General features: G+C 38.1%; 2 protein-coding genes and 1 long non-coding RNA gene across 4 annotated transcripts in view; 1 reads left to right on the forward strand and 2 right to left on the reverse strand.

The window, feature by feature from the left end:
* LOC126876593 (dynein axonemal heavy chain 5) overlaps window positions 1-8029 on the reverse strand; it is a 22864-nt gene extending 14835 nt beyond the window's left edge. Inside the window, exons 1-17 of the mRNA XM_050639512.1 lie at window positions 7937-8029; window positions 7218-7457; window positions 6596-6750; window positions 6278-6501; window positions 5744-6021; window positions 5478-5651; window positions 5139-5368; window positions 4830-5029; window positions 4477-4700; window positions 4094-4269; window positions 3829-4011; window positions 3326-3724; window positions 2744-2994; window positions 2149-2394; window positions 1901-2064; window positions 1539-1793; window positions 1238-1466 (exon numbers count right to left, since the gene is read on the reverse strand). Coding sequence (XP_050495469.1) covers window positions 1238-1466; window positions 1539-1793; window positions 1901-2064; window positions 2149-2394; window positions 2744-2994; window positions 3326-3724; window positions 3829-4011; window positions 4094-4269; window positions 4477-4700; window positions 4830-5029; window positions 5139-5368; window positions 5478-5651; window positions 5744-6021; window positions 6278-6501; window positions 6596-6750; window positions 7218-7457; window positions 7937-8029 — 3721 coding nt within the window. The remainder of the gene's footprint in view (window positions 1-1237; window positions 1467-1538; window positions 1794-1900; window positions 2065-2148; window positions 2395-2743; window positions 2995-3325; window positions 3725-3828; window positions 4012-4093; window positions 4270-4476; window positions 4701-4829; window positions 5030-5138; window positions 5369-5477; window positions 5652-5743; window positions 6022-6277; window positions 6502-6595; window positions 6751-7217; window positions 7458-7936) is intronic.
* Window positions 1-16151, forward strand: part of LOC126876658 (uncharacterized) — a 27301-nt gene extending 11150 nt beyond the window's left edge. The window contains exon 2 of one of the 2 annotated variants that reach the window (XR_007694412.1): window positions 11661-16151. This is a non-coding gene — a long non-coding RNA (uncharacterized LOC126876658). Of the gene's footprint in view, window positions 1-6284 lie in introns of both variants that reach the window. The other variant, XR_007694407.1, reaches the window with a different exon arrangement.
* Window positions 12702-22803, reverse strand: part of LOC126876585 (beta-2 adrenergic receptor) — a 20269-nt gene continuing 10167 nt past the window's right edge. Inside the window, exons 3-5 of the mRNA XM_050639485.1 lie at window positions 22516-22735; window positions 20748-21177; window positions 12702-20156 (exon numbers count right to left, since the gene is read on the reverse strand). Coding sequence (XP_050495442.1) covers window positions 19977-20156; window positions 20748-21177; window positions 22516-22735 — 830 coding nt within the window. The 3' untranslated portion in view covers window positions 12702-19976. The remainder of the gene's footprint in view (window positions 20157-20747; window positions 21178-22515; window positions 22736-22803) is intronic.

Here is a 22803-nt window from a genome sequence, read left to right on the forward strand (position 1 = left end):
GAGTAACCCTATAGCTCTCCTTAAAAGAAAGATTTGTAGCGGCACGTGGCAGTAAACATTCCAACGGTTTCTGTCCCGTAGCTCGCCACACGCAGATCCTATTCTCCGGGCAGGATGTTTACCAGATGTCAACGCCTCTCCGCAGTACGTGATCGGCTAGCCCGAGGACCGTTATAAACACTAATATCTAGTTACCTATAATCCCTCAATAGATACACAGTCTTTGTCCCAGTTACAGGAAGACAGGAGAGACCTATTTTTCCACGAACGACGTCTCCCACTAGCAACCCTCCCTCAAGGGCGGCTAGCATCCTTTTCTAACTACCGATATGGAGATTGGCCAATTAGCAGCAACGTCAATTTCCCTTACTTTCCGAACGTGTGATATCCCCGACGAATCCGATGATCTCGTGTCCTTAGACACACCCCGTCATAGTTTTCCTCTGGGGTATCACCGGGACGGAAAGTCATTCTCTCTTGCGACCTCACCGACAAAAAGAGACTAACGCCTTACGGTCAGTGAATATCAACACAGAACCCGACTTAGATTTTTGCGAGTGCGTACGATTACCGTCCCGTTGTCCGCGGACTCGTTATCGAACCTAAGGCCATTGTCACTAGCGTCGAGAGCGTGTGGTCATTGTGAGTTTGTGTCAACTCTGTAACAATTTCGTGTGTGTCAATAAAAATAACTTCAGTGTAAAAGAAAACATGGATAGCTTCAGTGAGGAATCCTTACCTGTCCCAAGCCCCCGCCACGAGGACGACTCGGGCCCAGACTCGGTACTTGACTCGACATATATTTTCTTTTTGACAGCGATTTATTACAATTCAAATCTGGCTATCATTTTTTTTTTGGAAACAATGATAGCAAGATAGTTTTATTTTATGAACTTTAGTAATACATTTGACGTTATTTTTATCTACACATCACGTATATCGCTGTTCTTTCGTGAAGAATAACGAGTAATAAATAGTAACACAAATATTTGATTAATATATTCAATCTGATTTCAAATTGGGGGAAAATTATGTTGTTTCGAGAAGCGTTACAAAGAAGAAATTCGAACGTATTTGGGTTGATTTGATCTTCTATTCAGTAACACTGTAGTGTTATTATAATTAAAAGGAAAGCAACACAAAAAAATGTATTTTATGAAGCTTCAACGCAAGATTGTGTGTATAGAAGGAAAATTATAATTAATCTCCTACGAATTTTAAGTTAATGTTATTTTACCTTTGATTTCCGTGTATAAGCCATATTTCAGCTTCTCCGTGGAGACAGCGATGGAACTTCCAAAAATGACCATATCAGGTTCGGTTGCTAAAAGATCTTCGAGTTCACTGTGCTTTCGAAGCGTAGATTCAAATTCAGGCAAAGAAATTTGTAGTAATTCCCGCATACTTCTTTCATTCTTCCACAAAAATTTATATGGCTTCCACCTATCGATAAATTCTGCAAGGTCCTGTAATGATAATTAGAAATTTGTGTTACTACAAGTAGAACGATATTTACAAATATATATAAGATTTCTTACTAGCTTGAATTCTTGCATGCACGTGTTTATCATGGATAATAGTTTTATCACTTCTTTGTTATCCATCACCATTGCGTGAAAATTCTGCTCCTGAACAGGGAAAATCGATCTCTCCTCAGAGATAATTTTGAAGAGCCTTCGTCTTCTGACTCTTGCATCTTCTGGCTCTTCTTGTTTCCTCTTCGCTGCTTGCATCTGAGCGCGCATGACGATATCTGCGAAATTCCTTTTGGGGTAGGCTTGACCCCATGTATCCTGAATTATTAAAAAATATTATGTATTACAGTATATATTAGACGTTTTACTATAATACTAAACGTTTATCATTGTATGTGTTATACCGTATATGTTAAAAATCATACCTTATTTATTCTAGAATTCCATTGCGACACTCCTCTCGCAACGCCAGCGATGGTTTTACCAACTAAAATTAGGACTTCCTGTACGTCGTCTAAACTAGGTTTCACGGTCACCATCGGTATCATTAATGTTGCATGAAGCAGAAATATTGGACTCGGTGCGTCCTCTGATCGAACGATAATTATTAATTCATGTGATCATCCGCAAAACTTTGGACTATGCATTTATATTTTATCGAGTAGGAAGTCACCTGGATCGATTTCCCGAATAAATCGCTTTCTAATAATGTCCAAGGAGCTTCTAGTGACTCTTATCAGAACATCGACGACTTTTCTAGAGTAATATCTTCTCATTTCGGACACGGCATTTCGAACCATGTCTTGCATTCCTTTCGGTAAGCTACCAGGAGTAACCAATAGCTGATGAGGATCGTCGAATAAATTCCAAACTAAGGACCAATCTTGTTGGACCGTTTGGTCCACTACCTCTTCTTTTTCTGTAAGCTCATCGTACATAAAAGTTATGATTCGGAAATATACAAAAAGAAAAAAGTAAGAAATGTGGATTAAAATGTTATGAACGATATCTGTAATCTATTTTTTTATATAATTGATTTAATTCTTATTGGAAATAGATTAGAGTTGAAAAGAAACAGAGGCGTATCGTGGTACAAAATTTTTGAAAAAATCCAAAACAGAATTGCGTTATGTATTAGCGAAGTTTGCTCGCAAAATTTTTACGATGAAATTTTTCATTTTCACGTTGATATATGAAAGGAAATTTCGTGGCTATTGCTATATTTAATTATGGAAGAAACTAGTTTTTCAGATAATGTCGCGTATCACCTTCGCTATTAAAAAACTCGAATTGACTGGAATTAGCAGCGGCTTTGAAATTCTCTGCCGCGTTCTTAACAAGATCTAGTACTTCTTCCACAGCCTCTTCCACCATCATACTTTTACGATATAAATCCACCGCTGCCAGTCTGCATACTTCTTCGGTCTTCTCTACAAATTCCTCTATAGTCCAAGGCTGATCAGATTCTGGCATAGAATGTAACGTTATCTTTTGCATAGCTGCCAGCACCTGTAAAATCCTTGGAACAAGGGAAGAGAACTTTTATTTAATTTTATAAATACCTATGAACCTATGCAGAACGATCAATGATGAAAATCTGCAATCCTTATCATTGTAAGAAATTTTGTTTAACTGTCAAATATCAGCAAAATTATTATATCTGTATAACAAAAATACCTCTTTTAATTTCATTGTATCTAATAAGAATTTGTAGAAAAGTAAAATAGACGAAAATTAAGAGACACTAAAGAAAGACAAAAGCAAACAAGTAACATAATATATGCTTATCTAAAGAAAGCTATTGTAATTTAGAAGGGTACGATTTGCAAAAAGTTTAAACAGAAATGTACCTATTGTCGTACACATCGTGAACCCTTGTAATAAGGATATCAAATTCCTTGATCTGCTGTTTTGTGTTCTGATAGAAGTTTTTCCATTCTGGATTGGTCCAATTCAGAGAAGTCAAACCAGGTTCCAGCAAAGATGCAACTCGCACCAAATGCGGTAGTAACAATGGCCTCACTTCAAGTTTCACACGTCTGGCCGTAAAGACGAACTCTTCGATCATCAATTGAAGAGAGTCTGTGACCAATGTGAAATAATCTTTCTTTGCCAAAATAGTCAATGCGACGATAGGAATTTCCAGATTCAATTTGGCCAAACAATCAGCTTCTCGGAGCAGGAGAGTGACGCGTCCTTCTAAGTTGACTTTAATCTTTCCTGTTTTTTCGTCCACCGCCAGCAAAGGTCTGGATCGATAAAACAATGATGTTTAGGTAAAAAATTAATATAATAAAAAGTGGAATTAGTTAGTTTGGTTCTTGTTTGCGAGGGACTTGTATGATCGATTTACCGTTTTAGACAGTCTTCAATGACCCAAGAGTTTTGATGAGTCCAGACTTCAGCGATGTCTGATTTGTATTGGTTCAAAACGCCGAGGGCGTAATTATATCGTTTTTCTAGTTCCATAGTAAGCGGAAGAGTCTTTAGCACTGGATGATTGGAAACTGATGTAGCCAATTCATCTAAGTGTACTCTGAAGAGAAAATAATTTGAGTCGGTGATATAAAAATCATAAATTATCGTTCGACGATGTACGAATAACTTGTTTAATTTACTTCAATGAATTTGCCCAAGTTAATCTTCCAGCGATAGCTGGCATATGTCTCGGTAATGGTGGATCATCCCTCTGTTTTTTGAATAACTTTAGTATTCTGTCCACTTCTTTGTCGCAATATTTTACTACTATGTTGTACTTTTCATCTAGTTTCGTTAGTGGTATCTTCTCACTGACCTTAAAAGCAAACAAATCAATTAAAACATTAAAAAGTACAAAAATGAAGAAATTTAAGATCTACTGAATACAATATGTATGGACAAAGAAACACATTCATACATACAATTAGATTCAAGTGCAATAATTACAGTAATCGTGCAACTTTACGTGTCAAATGTACAAATTCTCGTGCATTATTTAGTCAGCTATAATGCACCACTTTACTTTTTCGAATCGAGTTAAAAATCGTATACCCTGAAGAGTTTCCCAAACGTCCGCATAATTTTTCTCAATGATGTTACCGATGTTTTGTTTCAGGGTATCAGTTTTTGTCATGAAATCATTGTAGTCCGTATCAAATTCGGTATTCCTTGGATCTAGATAATCGTAACCTTTAGCGGTAGCAACTTTCTCAGCCTCTTCGAACGTTCTTATGGCATCGTCCAATGCTATTGGAGTAAAAGAAAATAAAAAATAGAAAGATGAAAATTACGCTCACGAAACGATCTAAAGTTGAAAAGCGTAGATAAATATTAACGAATTAATATATAGATAGCATCTGTATATTAATTACATACATTCTCCCAATAAAAGACCCTCCATCCTTCTTTCGAAGAGACTTTTGTAATCTTGTATCAATTCGAACATAGTCAAAATTTTTCTTACTCTATCGCAAAAGGAATCGAATCGTCCAAATACGTGAGTTTCTGAAAACGAGAATTCTTGTTCGGTTACAGCAGGAGAACACCGAACCAGTCTATAAGTTTCTCTGTAAGCTCTGTAATGTAACGGTATTCTTTGTTATTTCCCACACAAAAGGACAAAAAATGAATCAATACGTCTCAGATCGAAGTATAACGATAGAAAATAGCGAGTCCACAATTTACTTGTTCAGTTTTAAGCAATGCTTCAGCCTCGATCGCGCAACTGCTCGATCTTGACCCCAGACAGTTTCTCGACCTCTATTTGTGACGTAATCTCGACAAGCCACGATCATTTGATTCGTGATCTTTATCATTAACGAACTAGTTCGTTCCGATGTGTTGTAATACCTCGACACGCTGTATATTAAACGAACTGTTTGTAATAGCGATACGAGGGAATCTCTCATCTTCACCTGAAAAATATGTGATATCAATATATATATGAATATATATAAAAACACATAGAAAACAATATAGGAAAATAAAAATAATTTCTATTTTTCGTACGATATGTTATCTTACTGGATCGTCCAAATACAAGCAGTGACAGCATTTTTCCAACGCTTGTATAAATTTTGCATTATCCTTCGCTTCGTTATAACAATAAGTGACATCATCCTCTACATCGACCCAATCTTTTATCAACTTGGAACGCGCAACTTGCAAACAAAGAAGCGACATTCGTATTTCGTGATCCTAAATATTTATACGTAGCACAGATAATAGTTTACTCGTTATTACGATTGACAGTAAAATCATCTGCTACGATAGGAAAACGCAAATAGAACCTGAAGTTTGTTGACTAACTGACTGAACTGTGCTCCCCTTCGTTTCCAATATTCCAATTCTTGCTGAGGACCAGAATTATCATTCTCTCGTTTCACCTGCTTGCTTTCTACCATGAAGTCTTTCAATCTCTTGATCCACGTTCTTACCCTTTCCTCTACGATATTCACAGCGTCTTTTTTCGCTATAAATGCTTTTGCTTCCTCAAAGTTGCGCACTTGCACCATTAGAGCTTCATCGTCGTCGAATACGCGCCCTTCGTGAGCTACCTGTTCACACACTGAGAAAATTTGGAAAATATTTTATATTTTCGTTTTCATATCAAAAATAAAATATCAAAATATTTATATCAAAGTTCAAAATATCGAATATACGCTCGTTACTTCTACGCTATCGCTGCAGGTTTCTATTCATTTGTAAAAAATGTTAATCGTGTTCATAAAAATATAAATTTGCATAATTATTCGCAGTTTAACGATATAATCGCTTAAAATTTTACGAAAATATAGTAACTGTATATATAATTCTATTTTTACCTTTCAGAGCACTGCAGAAAGATCTCAAACCCGGTAATAAAAGGCTCTTAATCATCGGGCAATCGTCCTCTCCTTCAGAGCCAGGATGTGCAAGCGCATCCATGAAAACGTACTCTACTATCCTCTGTATCGCGGTTATTATCCCCACTTTTTTTGTGTCTATCACACCGGTGTAAAGATCTTTTTGGAAACCTTCCTCGGGTAATTGTTTCGAGATATTTAATCTAATAAAAGTTTCGAGTTTGCGTCACTGAAGTGCGACTACCAATTATAACTTCATAAGACTGTTATGTATAACACTTATACTTTATATCATACCTGAATATGTAAACGCATATTCCAGTACAAGGTACTTGCCATCCATCGGTAAGAAACAATTTCTTTTTCCCTGATTCTTTTATTTCTTTTTGTTCTTTAACTTTCGGTACCGATGTGCTTGGACTTGGTCGAGTGGTCGAAGTTTTTGCTTGAATCTGCAAAATAAAATTCCACGGTTATTTTATTATTAACGCCGGAATAATTAGACTCTGATAATACTGATATCTAAATATACTAAATATAAATAATTGTAATAAAGAGTCGTATCATGAAAATAAAATAGGTACATACATGCAAGAAGTACGTTTCCATCTGAATGAAAGTCAACATTAATTTTGTCGAAAGCACTTATGTATTCTTAACAATTGCATACAAAATAAGATCGAAATGCGACAAAATTACAAGCTTTAGTTTCTTTCTCCTGGTAATTATTAAAACCACGTGAATATTTTCAGTAAAATTAATATCGACTTTCATCGAGATAGAAACACGGTTATACAGAGTAATTTATTTTCATTATACTACTTTAATTATAATTATTTATATGTACATTAAAAAATACTTGATAATTTTGACGTTAAATTGAGGTTTTCATTCAAAAATAAAAGATAAAAGGTTTGACCGTTTCTATAGGACGTAGAGTTTCAGATTCCTCCACTTCTTGATAATACCAGACGAGGGTGGACTTCATATGGGGCAAAAACAGTTGATTGATTTCGTCCAGCATGTCTCCCTCGAAAACGTGATCCATGACCTCGTGGCGGGACAATTGTGTAGCATCCATCAAGAGTTGGAAAGCGAATTCTAGACGGGGATCCATCTCCCCTCGTCTTGCCTTTCTCTCGCATTCTTCTCGGCGTTTCTGCGAAGCAAATCGAAGGATATTAATTGTTTTTTATACGCCGTGCTCGAGTCAGTAGTAGTGCCTTGTCATTGGTCAGACATGTTCGCCTATCCTCTTTATTACAAGCATGGCGTAGAATAATCGATTCCAGTTTTATTTTTTATTTTTGATGTCATTTCTTACTACTGTTATCAAAGTGTGATAAATTGTTATATCGCACACTCGAGTTTCAAAAATCCAATTTAATTTCACAGTAGAGCGACTTTGTGAAGTTGCGTTTGTTAATATCGCTACAGTTTATCTAATTATTTATTGCCCTACTGTCCTACACGAACTTAACTACGTGCACGATACATTAAAAAATCACTGTTTCATATTCACTTATGACAATATTTCATTATCGAGTATTACGGTGATCGGTAGCTTCATTCAGCGCTTCGGATAATAACAAAAGAAAATATGAAATAAAACGGCCAAAAAGCAAAAGAACAATAGACCTGGAGGACATCACCGGTCCCTTCTTCGTCGCTGCCTTCCTCAGAATTCTCCGACTTCTGTTGAACCAACAAAGCAGGAGCTTGCACGAACATGGTCGAACGAATTAAACCGGCAAAGACGATACAATTACACGATAAAAGAATGGATAACGCGATGGCGAGATTCACCGACAGTTACACCGGCGAACTGAAAGACTTCCGAAGTAGTGTAAGGAGCGGATATCCAGTGCCACGAGTTCGTGTCTGGTACCGCCCTTCTACGTATCGTTCGTGTCGTGTGGGAATTTCCGCGCGATTCTGTCGACAGTAGTCGATACTGATACCACATAGTGTGTATTCTTCTTCCATTGTCGTAAAATCGTGTTATACAATAATAGTCCATATAACAATGAACAACATTCGTGGTATTAATGATAGTGATGGATTACATCGTGCATGTTTTAAAATTAATATTGGTCGATTTTTTGCATCGGTGATCGAGATATTCGTCAAAGCGACGATTCTTACAACATGTTGTGAATATTTCTTATTTGTGAATCCACGATCCAGTAGCTGCGTATGCGCGACGATGAAACTAACAGCTCTGCAACGAGTATACAAGAATAAGTTACGTATGAGTATTTGTATTTATATACAAAGATTATTCTTATCTTCTGAAGCGTTGCTTTTGCTTTATATTTTTCTGCCACCGGATTAACCAGCATGTTACGATACAACCGGAAATATTAGCAATTCAACATCGCTTTTTAAGCGATGATTCGACGATGTTGCTTAAAATTAGTATTGCAGCGAATATTTTGAAATTAAAATGTAACTTTAGCTTTTCTGTTTCAATTTGTAGATTGCCAGTGCTCGTGTATTGCCTCGCGTATATTGTTTTTCTACTTTTTGCTTTATTATTTATATTCATTGCATGGAGTAGGTCTGCAAAAAATTAGTTCAATTAATTGTACATAAAATACTAATTTCGTATTAATAATATAACTAAAAACTTTTTCACTTTATACGTGTAATATGTAGGTATATATATGTACTTTTGGTGTCACAGTTGTCCTACCCGCATCTCGCTTTATGTGTATATAAATACGATTACATTTATGTACAATGTAGCACATAAATGCGTACGCCATTTCCTATATGCTATACTACAAAATCGAGATATAAATATATTCCTACCATTAAAGTATTTGTAAGTATTTAAAAATATACTTCAAACTGAATTGATCACAAAGTCAAAAGGTTAAAATCAGATCTCCATATGTCGATCATTTAAAATCAATCAAAACCATTACTTGGAATTTCTTATTATCAATATGTATACGTGCCTCTACCTTATTCTCCTCACTCGTTAACAATTTCGCTTTTATCGAGAGCTAACCATTACAAATTACACGTGAGAATTACACGTTGCACGCGATCGATTACACGAATATCGAACAGCTTGAATCGCCATCAACGAATAAAATGATCATCTTCTACGAGGTTTTTCAAACGACGCATCGATCAAACCGGTATTAAATATGGTTCGTACCACATTACCCAACGTGCACGCGAATATCCTCTTAACACGCAGATCGAGAACAACCATCTGTATCACTAATCGACTAATATACGTGTCAATATTCGATTAACGTTCGTAGAGTTGCATCTCGAACATATTCTGAATCACTTGGTAGAACAACGATACGAGCTTGCCTCGTATTTGCATACGAAAGTGTATGTTTCTTACGTGTAACAACATCGATTCACGAATGCGATAAAACGAAAATCGCACGAGCCTCAGAACGAATCACGCGTGAAGCAACAGTGAAAATTTAGAAAGTTTGGAATATCGTGTTTGTTATCTAATCGAGATTTAAGGGTAGGTTCGTAGCAATATGCAGAAAAATGTTCGTACGAAATGGAATCCTTATTTACTATGTCCTTAGCAACCATTCGTTACCGTGCTAATTAGGTTTAATTATTCCCGTCGTGAGAAACTATTCGATTGAAACGTCCTATTCGAGGTTATTTAACATTAATCCTTTTGTCAATGCTCACTCTGGCTTCCTCGGTGGTTTCCGTCATCTCGATGAATTTCTTCCCCACTGTTTCTTCGCGCTTTCACGATTTCGAACAACCGACGTTCTTATGCAGTCAACGCCGTAATGCGACATTAACTCTGTTACCCGGTCTCTTAGCTAACAATGCACCCTTGTCCCTCTCTTCCGCCACCCCTTTGTTTCTACTCCTTCCTGTACCTGTTAGTTTGCATACTATCGATGTTCCATTATTAGGGTACCAATGAAATGTACGAAGAAAATCCCGTTGTATCTCCGATAGGAGAGGAACAATAATTACGAACGATAGAGGAACGATAAAATAAAAAATAATGTCTTATGAAATGGATAAGAAATTTGGTGAAAGTGTTTTGAAAGAAGAGTCGAGAAGTTTATGATAAACGGTTTTATCGAGCGAGCAGTCATCATCGCGATAAGGAAATGAGCAGTGGCTCGGGCAAGATATATGCATAGATAAGGTATACGATAGATCTATCAGCCAATGTATTTCTTCGTCCTTTGTCTCGGGCGATAGCAAACTTTCTTATCATTCTAGTGTCGTTTCCAATGTTACCGATTCAGCATAGAATAAGATCGTGACATTAGTAGTGGTTGGAATTAAAACTAAATGTTACTGTGAAAATAAGGGTAAAAAGAGGTACAAAATAGTGTTTGTGAAACGATTAGAAAGAAATATATTTATACTCGATTAAAGGGCAAGTCGTACAAGTAGTTATGAATTTGCAGAAACTCGGATAAAATGTTCTATTCTCCGAATAATATCATTTCTCGCATAGATTGCACAAGATTATTACAACGTTCCAAGAGTACATATTTTATTTCTATCTTTCGTATATTACGTCAGTCTCTCGACTTATAACATAAGTCTCATCTTTTGGTAATGGTAAAATCCCAAACCTTACCTTTGTTAACGTTACAACTATCCTCAAGCTAGCATCAGTGCATTTAATACTCTTGAATCTATCGTTCAATATTATCACACAATTTCGACTCGATCTTCGATATTTCGAAAGAAAAATATTCCAGATGAAATGCAAATTCCAGAGTCATGTACATACATCTAACTTCTTGGGCCGTCGCACGTAGGAAATCTTAACGAACCGAATGAAACGAATGAATTAAAATCCATGACATACTAAAAGAAAAATATTCCAGGTTAAACGTAAATTGCAATGTTATCTATGCCCTTGATCCACATATGTCCTAATTTCTTTTCCAATACATAATGCCATTTTTCTATACGAGGTCTAAATTAATTTTTCCAGTTACCCTTAGCTATTTCTTTGCAATTCTAAACGATAAAGCAAAAGAGCAACAGCTAAAAACATCGCGAAGTAAAATTATCTTGCGAAAATATTTATATAAAATTCTAAAATCCTCGATAAAATTGAAAAATCGATCTCCATTCTTTCACCTTCCCTCTTCTCCTCTTCAAAGCCAGCCGCGAAACAATTCTCAGCAACAAATCATCTGAAATTGAATCAAAGAGAATCAAAAGGCTTCATCGCGTTCGAATCTGAGAGATGCAACGAGAAGGAAATCGCCGAGAGGCGTGGAAGATTTGCACACGCGGGCAATAAAATAGTATCGATCAGTCGATGAGAACAATGGAGGAGGCTGGCAAGAATTCAAAAGTTTGCCAGCAAGTATCGTTCTGTTTCCAGGAAGCCGTTCGATGGAAGGGGTTTTCGACCCTATTCCAGCCTCGTGCTGCCGGTTGCGGACCAGCGGCCACCGCGTGTATCGACTAACGTCGGTGTATTGACTAATGACTGGTAGGCTGTTGCAAGTAGTACCGCTCCGTGTCAGGACGGACACACTCGAGTCTCGCGACCATATTAATGGCGCGCGACCGCCGCGAACACAGGGGTTAAGGCGCATTTATGTAACACGTAGGCGAGGAGTTCCTTCGACGTCGCGCGACCTACATTTCCTGACCAATGTCTGGGAAAAACGAGGTCATGAACGCGAACGATACGCTGGCAACCGTTTGCGGAAAAACCCTATTCTTAATTTTGCCAATGTGACGATGTCTCGTTCTGGTGTTCGTAAGATTTCAAAAAGTTTCGTACGATACACATAACATATATTTATAAAAATTTTCTATGGTAAATATCCACGATACCTTTACGAATCATTGTACGTTGGCGGAAGTAATCATTTCCGAACAAATAGTCGAACGTTTTTTACAATAGTTCGTCTTTTACTCGAAGATAAGATATTTTGTTTTCGTAGATAAAATTCTCCGAAATTCTCTCCCTTGTTTCGTAGAGTTTGCGAGAGATACTCATTAAAAAAATCGTTATTATTAACGTATTAAAATATAGAGCAAAAATTATCGAGTACAAAAAAGTTAGACCATATAGTATATAATTGTGAATAATACAAAATCTTTCGTGCATATACGATCAATGTTGATCGATGAATCTTCTCGATAACAACAAACAACGTAGAGAGAAAATCACAGGATTGGAATGAATATCATAACGAATAAATTAGAATCCCCTTTAAAGCCACTGTTCGATAATTAACATCTGCATTAGTAATTGCATGGCACTTGGTTTTATTAAAAAGAAACGTGTAACGAACGTAGAAGCACACAAATATACAAGTCCTCGTTAATTTGAGCGAATTTCGCAATCAAAATCTCAATAATCGCGTAATCGATGCTTGTTAAGGATATTGGAATAAATGAATACAAAGCGTTATACCGAGTCGTATATCGAGTGAAATTTGCGATATCTACGATCTCGCCATTTATTATTGGAATATCATCTTACTATTCTATGGCGCTAGGACAATAATCGTTAATATTGTACCGTTATCGTCGAATTCGTATCACGACGTATGTAGTACACCCGTCATTGCGCTCGGACAACTAGAATCGCACCGTAGAATCCACCGTGATTCGAGTTTCCTGCGTCCTGATCGCAAGTTATCAACGCATGCAGGATGAAAGCACGCGAAATTAAACGCTTCATTAACAACACGCACGATCGCAACATCTTCTCCTTTTTATTTAACGAAAGCGCTCGTTGATACGCGTGGAAAAAATCGATCGATCTAAACATTGAAACAGACAACAGGCAAAGCGTGAATAAAACGCATGCTTGCATCCTAACAACGAGTTTTTCTTGCGAGTTAATTCGTGTTTTTGATTGCTTGCGCGCAAGATCGAGTATTTCAGCGATCAAATAGAACATTTTTAGAATCGATAAATTCGCAAACCAGTTACTTCTTTCGTTCTAGATATATAGATTATCGTAACAATAAATGGATATTAATTAACGAGAATACTTCTTCTCTTTTTTTTCTTTACCTTTTATTATCTCTTTTTAGATGTTTCATTTGCAGCGCTGAAATGACTCTTTAAAGCACTCTCGGCCTGTCAGGTGAAACCTCAAGATACTATTGTACTTTGCAACCTGTGTGTCTCATGTGATAATCACGATGCAATGTATCGACCAATTATTGTTACCTTTTTATTCCGTTTCGTTTATTCCAATTACTCGAAAGAGATCGAACAGAAGAGAAATATATCGTTTCAAAGGACAACTTAGACAGAGAGCGAGAGAAAGAGAGAGGGAGAGAAAGCAAGTTTCAGTGGATCGTCGCAATCGACGAGTTTCCTCGTATTTCGCGTCAAGTCCGTTTCATGGATGTCGAAGAAACGCGCAAGTATCGACCGTTTCCAGCGTCTATAGTTGAAAACTCGCTTCTCTGTCAAAACTTTCGGAATGAAAATGAAATATTCGCGAGGTCCCAATGTCATGTTTATCACACAAGGCAGCGCGGGTTTAGCATCGCGACGATCATCGATCGTACACAACCACATTATGACGCCGGACATTCGTGGGTGATCGATCAACCTTCCGTTTTAACAACCACTTAAAATATGCAATAACAGCACGTCCGGTGGTGAGGTACGTTACAAAACTAGTACAAAACTAGCAGCTAGGTACAAAAATGTAATTAATCGTTAATAACGAAGGCCGCCCGGAAAACTGCCAGGGACCAATCTCGCGTTTTCCTTTCATCCTCGTCTCGTTCTCAGTTCGTCGTTATTTTTATCCGCGTTGCTTTTATCATAAGACGAGGAAAAGAAAAAAAAAAAAAGAAAAAATATAGAGGAGAAAGAAATGAGAAAAAGAAGCAACGCTTCGATCTTCCTTTTTCAGATGCAGGTACTGTTACCTCTATCTTTTTCTCCTCCTTTTGTTTTATCCAGTTCTGTATGCTTGATTTATTCCCTTCCTCCGCTTCGTTCTCGTTCCTTCCTTCTCTTTGAGCGACTTTAAAGTATTTAGAATCTCGTTATCGCTGAGGAATTTAATACTGCTCGGTTTGGCGGTTTCGCGGATGCACGCTAACGTGGGTGGCACACCGGCTTTGATGGAACACGCCCGGAAGCTGGTATTTCGACTGGTGTTCCCGTTTGATAAATGTTTCAAGCGACCATCGCTTTGCTGCTTCTCCTCTTGTGTGGCATTACGAAGTAATCAAATTCTGCTTTAGGGAGGGCGCGTCCTGCTGTTGAAATCTTACGTTTTAGAGAGCTGGTTGCTATTCAAAATAATTGTTAAGAAGAACATTTGATAGACATCGCATACAAATGTTCAATACAGTCTATACTATGTTGAAATAATTATTTCAATGAAGAATATATTTTAATGAAACGGATTATTTCATTTGTAATTAAGATAGCTTTGATTTAGAAGTTCGCGTATTATCCTCTTTTTTTTTTTTAATAAGAAAGTGAATATTAGGAACAGCATGTTTAAATAAATCTAGCAAATTTGATATGAAAAAGAGATATTGTCGAGCTGAGTAAGAGATTTGGGAAACCTTCTAAGCTTAACTTCATCTTATACGTAATAGAAGTGTAATAGAATTTTAAGTGTATCAAGATTCATAAGCATTTCGTAAATGAAATAACAGACACGCTTAACATAATGATACGTTCAAATAAGTATTATAAGCATTATCTCAGCTCAAATAATCATTTCACGTTTAAATAACGCTTAAACAATTACATCGAACGTTCTTGCAAAAAGCAAAAGAACTTCATCGTCACAAAACCCGTTTGAAAGCAGTTTAGAATTTACAAAATTCTTTTTACCAAATGAATCTCTGTCGACACTATGAAAATGAATACGGCGGACACTCGATGGAATTGCCTGATCGCGGAAGGAACATTCATCCGGGCCAGGTGGGCGCTTATCCCTGTGTCGGCGTGCACCCGGGACGTTGCATCGTAAAAGTTTAAAGCGCGTAACGATGGATTTGGACGAAAGAATCGTGGCATGCGCGATCTAATATGTACATACATACACGAAGAGACATTCGCAGCAAAATCATAACATTTTCTTCGTTCTTTTTTTCTTTCTTTTTTTCATTTATGCGCCACGATCAACCCCGGCTAAAGAATTTGCGGAAACATTACACAGAAATAAAAATATCTCGCGAAACGAAAAAGAAACGAAACATAGACAAAACTGTTGCGTTTTTGTTCAATCAATTTTATTGGAATTATTAACAATACGACGGGTGACGGTACCCTCCTTCACGATTACCTCCTCAACTCATTTACGAATCATCGTTAGAAAGGAATTAATCATTTAACTGCGTTAAATCAACACTATATCGTACCGCTTATTATTGCTTTGACTTCGCGAGTTATACAAAGCATTCGAATGAAGTGCGAACGAAGCGAGTTCGTTCGAAAAATACTTCGTTGTCGTGAACAGGTAAAAATTCGCAAGTGCTTTTGATCTTCAAACAGGGATGGACGTGTGTATCTTAGGATAAATCTTAATTGGGATTCATCGATGTTCTTCGCAACAGATATACTTGGAAGAACGGTGAATATCGATACCGTGACTCATCGCACTGGTAAATAACTCGCATGACACGTTGCTCGTTCGTGGTAAACAATTAACGACGATACACGTCGCATAACAATCGTTAAAATTTGTCGAACAATTCGTCGGCCGAGCTGCCGTCGAACAACGAGCCGGCAATTAACAAAGAGGTTGGCGTCGCGTCGCTTTTTATCTTGTTGCATTTTAGCCGGGGTGCTGTTTTACATAGCTAAAGTTTCAACTATAACGTAGCCCAAAATTTGCTTCGATTCGGTTCTACAGTTAAGACATCTTGACATCAGAGAACATCAGAGAACCGTGCTCTCGTTATTTTCAATTCGTTTCAACGATAAATTTCTCATTCCATCGAATAATCGCCATAATTCCGTTTAATAATTCGATCAATGTGACGCATTAGCGATGGTAAATTATCGAAAGAACGTTTCGACGCTCCGCACCTTAACATCTGCGTTTTCAGAGCACTTCCGGGCACCTTAACCCTTTAACTTATAGCTTGGTATATCAAAATGGCACGATAAATTACCGTCGCGCATCTAATGGTATTCGTAGCCCCGACCGGGGCGTCCGCTTACGATTTATTTATTAGAAGAGCCTTATAGTTTAATAAAACACGAAGTCTAGAGTAAAAAATAGAGTAGAAGCTGAGACTTTCTAGACACCGATTTGCGTATTGGATTTCTTCTTTAAAGGGTTAACGTTCACCATTCAAGAAATCTCAGGATCTTGCCCACTTGCTTGCGCGTGAGCATCGCTTTTTGGAGCGTAGCGGGAACAATATTTTGCTGTGCTTTTTTTTTCTCTCTCTATCTCTCTCTCTCTCTTTCTCTTTTTTCTTTAGTTTCTTTTCTCGTACTTGTTATAATTCAGATAATTTGTACGAAGTAGATACGAAGCGTGTAATTCAACGCATAATCCTTTTTCCTTCGCTGTACGATCAGACGAGTAATAAAAACTTACTGTTCAACCGATGCTATATCTGCTTCTGAGACCATTCTAAACCTTGAGAACATACATACACAGAAATCGATGAATAGCCTGTAACTTTGAAGCGACGCTAATTAACTTTCGAGCGACACGTCGTTCTTCGATCCAAGTGTTTCGAATTGTATTCCCTCTTTTTTCATATATTCATCTTTTTCAACGATTAAATATCGCCACTGTAGACCAGCTAAAGAATATGCAATAACGAAATAAGATACGAAAGTAAAAACGCGGAACTTCTACCTGCGTCAAATTACTCTCTTCGATATACAATTCATTTCTGAATTGAATTTAAACCGTCGTAAGATATCCGCGATATTCTGCTTAACGAAACGGTTAATTACACGCAGCTTTTCATCGCCAATTACGTATAACACGCACACTGTTGAGGCATAAATATCGCCATGACGGAAACGTCGCGGGAAGTTCCGTTATATAAAAGCCGCGTAGCCGTGAAACATTCGTAACCGCGGTACTCAAACAGTGGACTTTATTCGCTATAGAAATGGCCAGGTTTATAAATGAATCTCGCGTTTTATTAATAGCCGTTGCTTTCTCTCCACCCACGAGAAACGGTTTTCGCTAAGTTTTTGCGTTGCGTTTCATGTCGGTCGATTTCCCTTTGAGTAAGAAACGGGGGCGAGTTTTAAATTAGATTTTCGCAGCGGACGGCCCATGACGCGACGGTTTGACCGGAAAATGGAATAATGGCGATTTAACTTTAACACGATCCACGATCCGACAACTATATAACGACGTTGCTTCCTTCGACCCGTGTTCACGGCTCTCTCGCAGTTTCTTGTACTTCCATTCAATTAATCTCGCGCATTTATTGCTTCCGTCGGCGGCCAGAATTTCGTAACGCGCCGTTGGTGAAAGTTTGATTACCATTTTAATTGAAATTCGATCCCGTATGATGGAAACACGTGCCTGCTTGAGTTTCACGCTCGATAATCGAGTTTCTAACTCCGCAAGTCCTTCACTTTCAGAAGCAGATCTAGAATCGCGCTGTAAAACGAGTCACAATCCGGCGAATCGGATCTTCCCATTCTTTTTCTTCTCCAACAAGGAGGTTTGCCTTCCGTTAAAGCAAGAACTGCTAAAAATCAGATACAAACGACACGATTCGATCGTTTAAGAGATATCAGTTGTGTCGTGTAATGTACCTGTGAAAAGTGAGCAAATAGAAGCTTCCAGTTTGTTCAAACCGAAGGAAATATTAGAATGAAAAGGAGGTACTTAGAAATATTTTCTGCGACAATTCGGTAATAATTATGAAAATCACTTTAAATAAAAACGTTCGATTTCGATAGAATTATGTTCGTACACGATGAAAACCACAGAAACTTGCAAGAGGATTTAATAACTGGACGCAAGAGAAGAAATTCGAAGGAGAAGAAAAAGTAAAACGTGTCAGCCCAAGTTTGATTAAAAACGAGAAAGAGAGAGTGGAAGGGAGCCCGATCGCGAGGCCGAGTAGAGGAGGAAGCGCGTTAAAAAAAGCGTATAACCGTCGCGATCGAAATCCCGTCCGCGAGTTTTTGTTTCACATGGGCGTTCTACGGGCGCGCAGATTGACGCGGCGTCGCATTCGTAGAGGCATCTCCGTTAATTGACCTAGTGTTCTCTTGTATTTTGTGTTCGCCTGCTTAATCATCTTCCCTTCGCATCCTCCTTCGATCGATTTTAGTTTCGTAATCGCGCAGGATGCTACGCGATCGCAAGCGACTCTTCGCTCGTCCTCGTGTTATACTTTTACACGTTAATTTATCGCGACTCGCTAAGATAATTGTGTTTGAGCGTGATCTTACCACGTAGATATAGGCAACGATTAGTTTTCCGAGAACGCTCTTCTGAAACCACCGAGAGGAGAGGAACGCGCGAGAAAGCTCTCCGCGTTTCGTCGACTTTCGAGAGCGTTCTTCGAGAAGGAAAAAAGCAAAAAGTAGATAAACAGGGCGTCTCCGATTTAATTAATCCGGACTGTAACGATCAGCGTCGAGCGAACCGTCGCCAAAACGAACAGGATGTCGTCCGTCGTGAATGTTCGATCGACGATTCGTCCACGAGGATCGCGTCCCTTTCGAGAATCTTGATCGCGCGACAAACGCGCCCCAGACTGAGCTTCGATTCTTTCTTTCGGCCTTACACCACGCTCGTTCCCACGTTTTGTCGATAACGTGGATTCTTTTAATAACAGACATGTACACATCTGTATATTTATATGTGTGTATATACGTATAATCGATTATATTTCAATCGAAATCGTATAGAAAAAGCAATACCCTAATAGTTTACGCGATTTCTTTAAATAACTCGAATAAGAAGTGTTTTGACGAAGAAGCGACCACGTGTCTTTGTCAGACACGTTTCTCGTTTTTTCGACGTCTTAATTTTCTTAACGTCTTTTTCTCTAATCGTCTTAACGGTTCGTTAGGTTCTTAATTACACGCGGTTTGACAGTTTGAATCGAGACGAACTGATCTAACGGCAAATGGTAATTCAGTTAGCAAAAATCTTAGTCTTCGAAGTTTCGGTTTATTATCGTGGCGCTTGATTGCTCGTTGATCTTACGGAGAGATTTACGTTATTGTACTTGGCCGATCAATCGTGTTCGGCTAGGAATAATTTGTCTCCTGTGGCGCGGAAAGAGAAACAGAAAGCAATAGTCTTAATCGAATCGCGTCCACGCGAAACGGAAAATAAATGGATCGGATAAATATCCAGAGACTCTAAGGAACGATCATTTGCAAGGAAACAGTGACTGAAAAGGAAGTATTCTTCTTTCGAGGCAGAAAAGTTTGGCGCTTATCGAAGAAGTTCGTTGGTGAAAAGTCATTTCTTTTTTACTAGTTCCCTGAAATTTATTCCGTATTTTGAGACGCGACCAGATTGATCGCGCGTCTTACTCGTCGGACGTCGTGGTAGCGCTTTTCGGAACAAAGAATCTCAGTCTCAGCCTTCGAAGGAGACTCCGAGAGAACGGTGGCGAATGCAAGAAACGACCTCGAATACCGAGAGATGAAAAGCGATGCTCTAAGAATGGGGCGCGTGTTGTAAAACGCTCGCGCGCAAAAGGAAAGCGTTTCCTCTCTTGTTCTCGTAGGCGTTTGGCTTTTAATCGTCGTCGTCGAGGCCGAGCAGCTCCGGCGGAAGTCGTCTGTGCCGGCAGCACAACGTTAGACAGAGCACACGAGCCGCTAGTCGAAACTGCGGGCTCAGGGTACCAAGGACCACCGCTTTCCAGAAACTGTTCGTCACCCCCAACCACACTACCGCGAAATGGAGAAACGGCACCTGCAGCGTAAACATTAACATCTGTGAATTGTAAAAGTAATTTAAATATCGCGATACAGGTCTTCCTTACAAGGCGAAAGTCTGCGTCGTGTTATACGTCGAGAGCTTGTTATACGAGAACGAAAAGAGCGCGCAATATTATTTAACAAACGCCGAGAATTCTTCCTCTCGAAACCGTACAAACTCAGAAACGCAATAATTGCTCCAGTAGAATTGTGTCGAATTTAAATAAAACAATAGAATCGATGTAACGTATGCATCATTAGCAACGAACGTGTTAATGAAACCTGAACTTTAATTAAAGCCAAAAATATTATTTCCACCTCTCTTTATAAGCAGAAAACAATGCAAAAAAACATACAGACTATGTGAAAAAAGACCAACATACGTAAAAAGAGATCGACATAACGCGAAACCTTTATTCTAAAACTTTATATTTAAAGGCAAACTATAACTCTCGAAACATCTAAAAGCGAGACGAAATTCACGATGTCTCGTATGAACACGTCGAGACTGACCTTTCCCCTATGTTTCGTTGCGTTCACACAGAAAGAGAGAGAGAGAAAGAGAGAGGAGGGACGTTTAAATTACCTGCGGCGGTCCGTTAACGACAGCGTATATCCGGAGACCGGCATACGGTGCCCAGGACACCCAAAAAGTCATCACCAGGACAAAGGACATGATATGACTCGGATTGCTCAAGTTTTCCGAGAGCGCGGTCGCGTACTCCTTGTCGTGAATCAGTACGCCGGATTTTAGTCGTCTCATCATCGTGAAGATGTAGCAATAGGTGTAGACGATGGTGATGACCGATGGGCCTAGCACGAGGATCGACAGTGTGATGGTGTAAGCAGCCATGTTGCCCCAATCGAGCATACAGATGAACGCCTCCCGGTCGAAAATCGGCTTTTGGAAACCTAGAAGAGGCGGACAGCACATCATCGCCACGCTGATCCACGTGAAGACCATCCAGCACTGGCATCGGGTTTTCGTCTGCACGGTCTCGTATCGCAATGGTTTCCTGTGAAACCGAATCGTTTTGTTAGTTAATACTCGTACGAATAGGAAAACGTTTCAAGCTAAACTTCTGTACCTGTAAAGTTATGCTTTGAGAAGTTAAAACGTTTTAGTACATTCCATTTGTGTTCATAAGTATCAGGATATCTGCTGATCTCGCATAAACCGTGACAATTGACCCAGGTTATTAGAGAAATGATTAATCGACTAAAGTTATTTATTCATGCAGGGCAAAGATTTAGAATACGGAAAAAAATCTGTCAAAGTTATTTGCAAGAGTGATAAGAATTATCAATAACGAATTAGTAGTATATTAACACGCGCAATTCTACGATGTTTGAGATTTTATCGAGAAATTTGAATCTGGTTCGCAAATGTATGGAATCGAAAAATAACAAGTAAAATGAAAAATAATGTACTAATATATATTAATTAATAATAAATTAGAGTGCCATCGTCCAATTCATGATTTTTAATTAACTTTCAATCTATAATTGATGATATTTATATATTTGACATACAACAACAGATTTTTTATATTGCAACGTTTCGAGTAAAATAAAGTTTCTAATAACTATTTAAGCTTCGCCTACTTGTCGTAATAAGTATTCTAATACTTATGAACATGAGTGTAGATCGAAAAGTTAAAGGTTACAATTGAGTTTGTGATAGAGAAATGAAAGGTCGAGGATACAGAATTTTCGTTCCAACGAATAATGTAAGTGGACAATTATTATATATATACAATAGTAAATGGTGCAATGTAAGTTATTGATCGAAGATGTAGGCGAAATGAATTAGAAAGGTTGTCGAAGATTGTCTAGATTTTAGTTTACCTATAATCTTGACATCGGTTATCGCTCCATCTTAGACCTATATTACTGTGATACGAATCTGTTAGGCTAATAAACGATAAAGCTATTGTAGATTATAAGGAATATCAAGATTATCGTATTCTTTCCGGTGATATGTATACCGTGAACTTGAATTTATATACCTTCAACTGTATATCTAAGGATACAAAACCTACCATCTAATCGCGTACTCAAGGTATATGTATGTATTAAGTTCTACACGTAGAGAAGATGTAAAAACTTTCATCGTTATATCCAGCTTTTTGAATATCAGACGAACATTAAAAGTTAAAGTTATTTATCCGATATTCTTCTCGAATGCTACTTGTCGTTTCAAAGAATACTAATAAAAAAAAAAGAGAAAAGTTGCAAAGATAAAACTTATTAAAAAATTCCATAATATTTCTAGATCTTACAGATTTCTAGATTTATTTACATTTTATCAATCGATACGGAAAGAAAATATTTTACGATTGGATTTTACGTACCTGATGGCCAAATACCGATCCACAGAAATCCACATAAAGGTGTAAACAGATACCGCCCAGAGAGTAACCTCCAAATAGCCAACGAGACGACACACGACGTCCCCATAGACCCATCGTCGTACCAACGCTGGATACACCGAGAGCGGAACCACCAGCAGACCACAAAGAAGGTCCGCCGAAGCGAGAGATAGCAAGTAGTAGTTTATCACCTCGGAGGGACCTATGCGGTGTGATTCTCATTTGTATTTACCTCGAGTGTGAATCACCAAACGGTCGGGTTTCACCGAA

This window comes from Bombus huntii, chromosome 2, assembly GCF_024542735.1.
Source record: "Bombus huntii isolate Logan2020A chromosome 2, iyBomHunt1.1, whole genome shotgun sequence".
Taxonomy (NCBI): Eukaryota; Metazoa; Arthropoda; class Insecta; order Hymenoptera; family Apidae; genus Bombus; species Bombus huntii.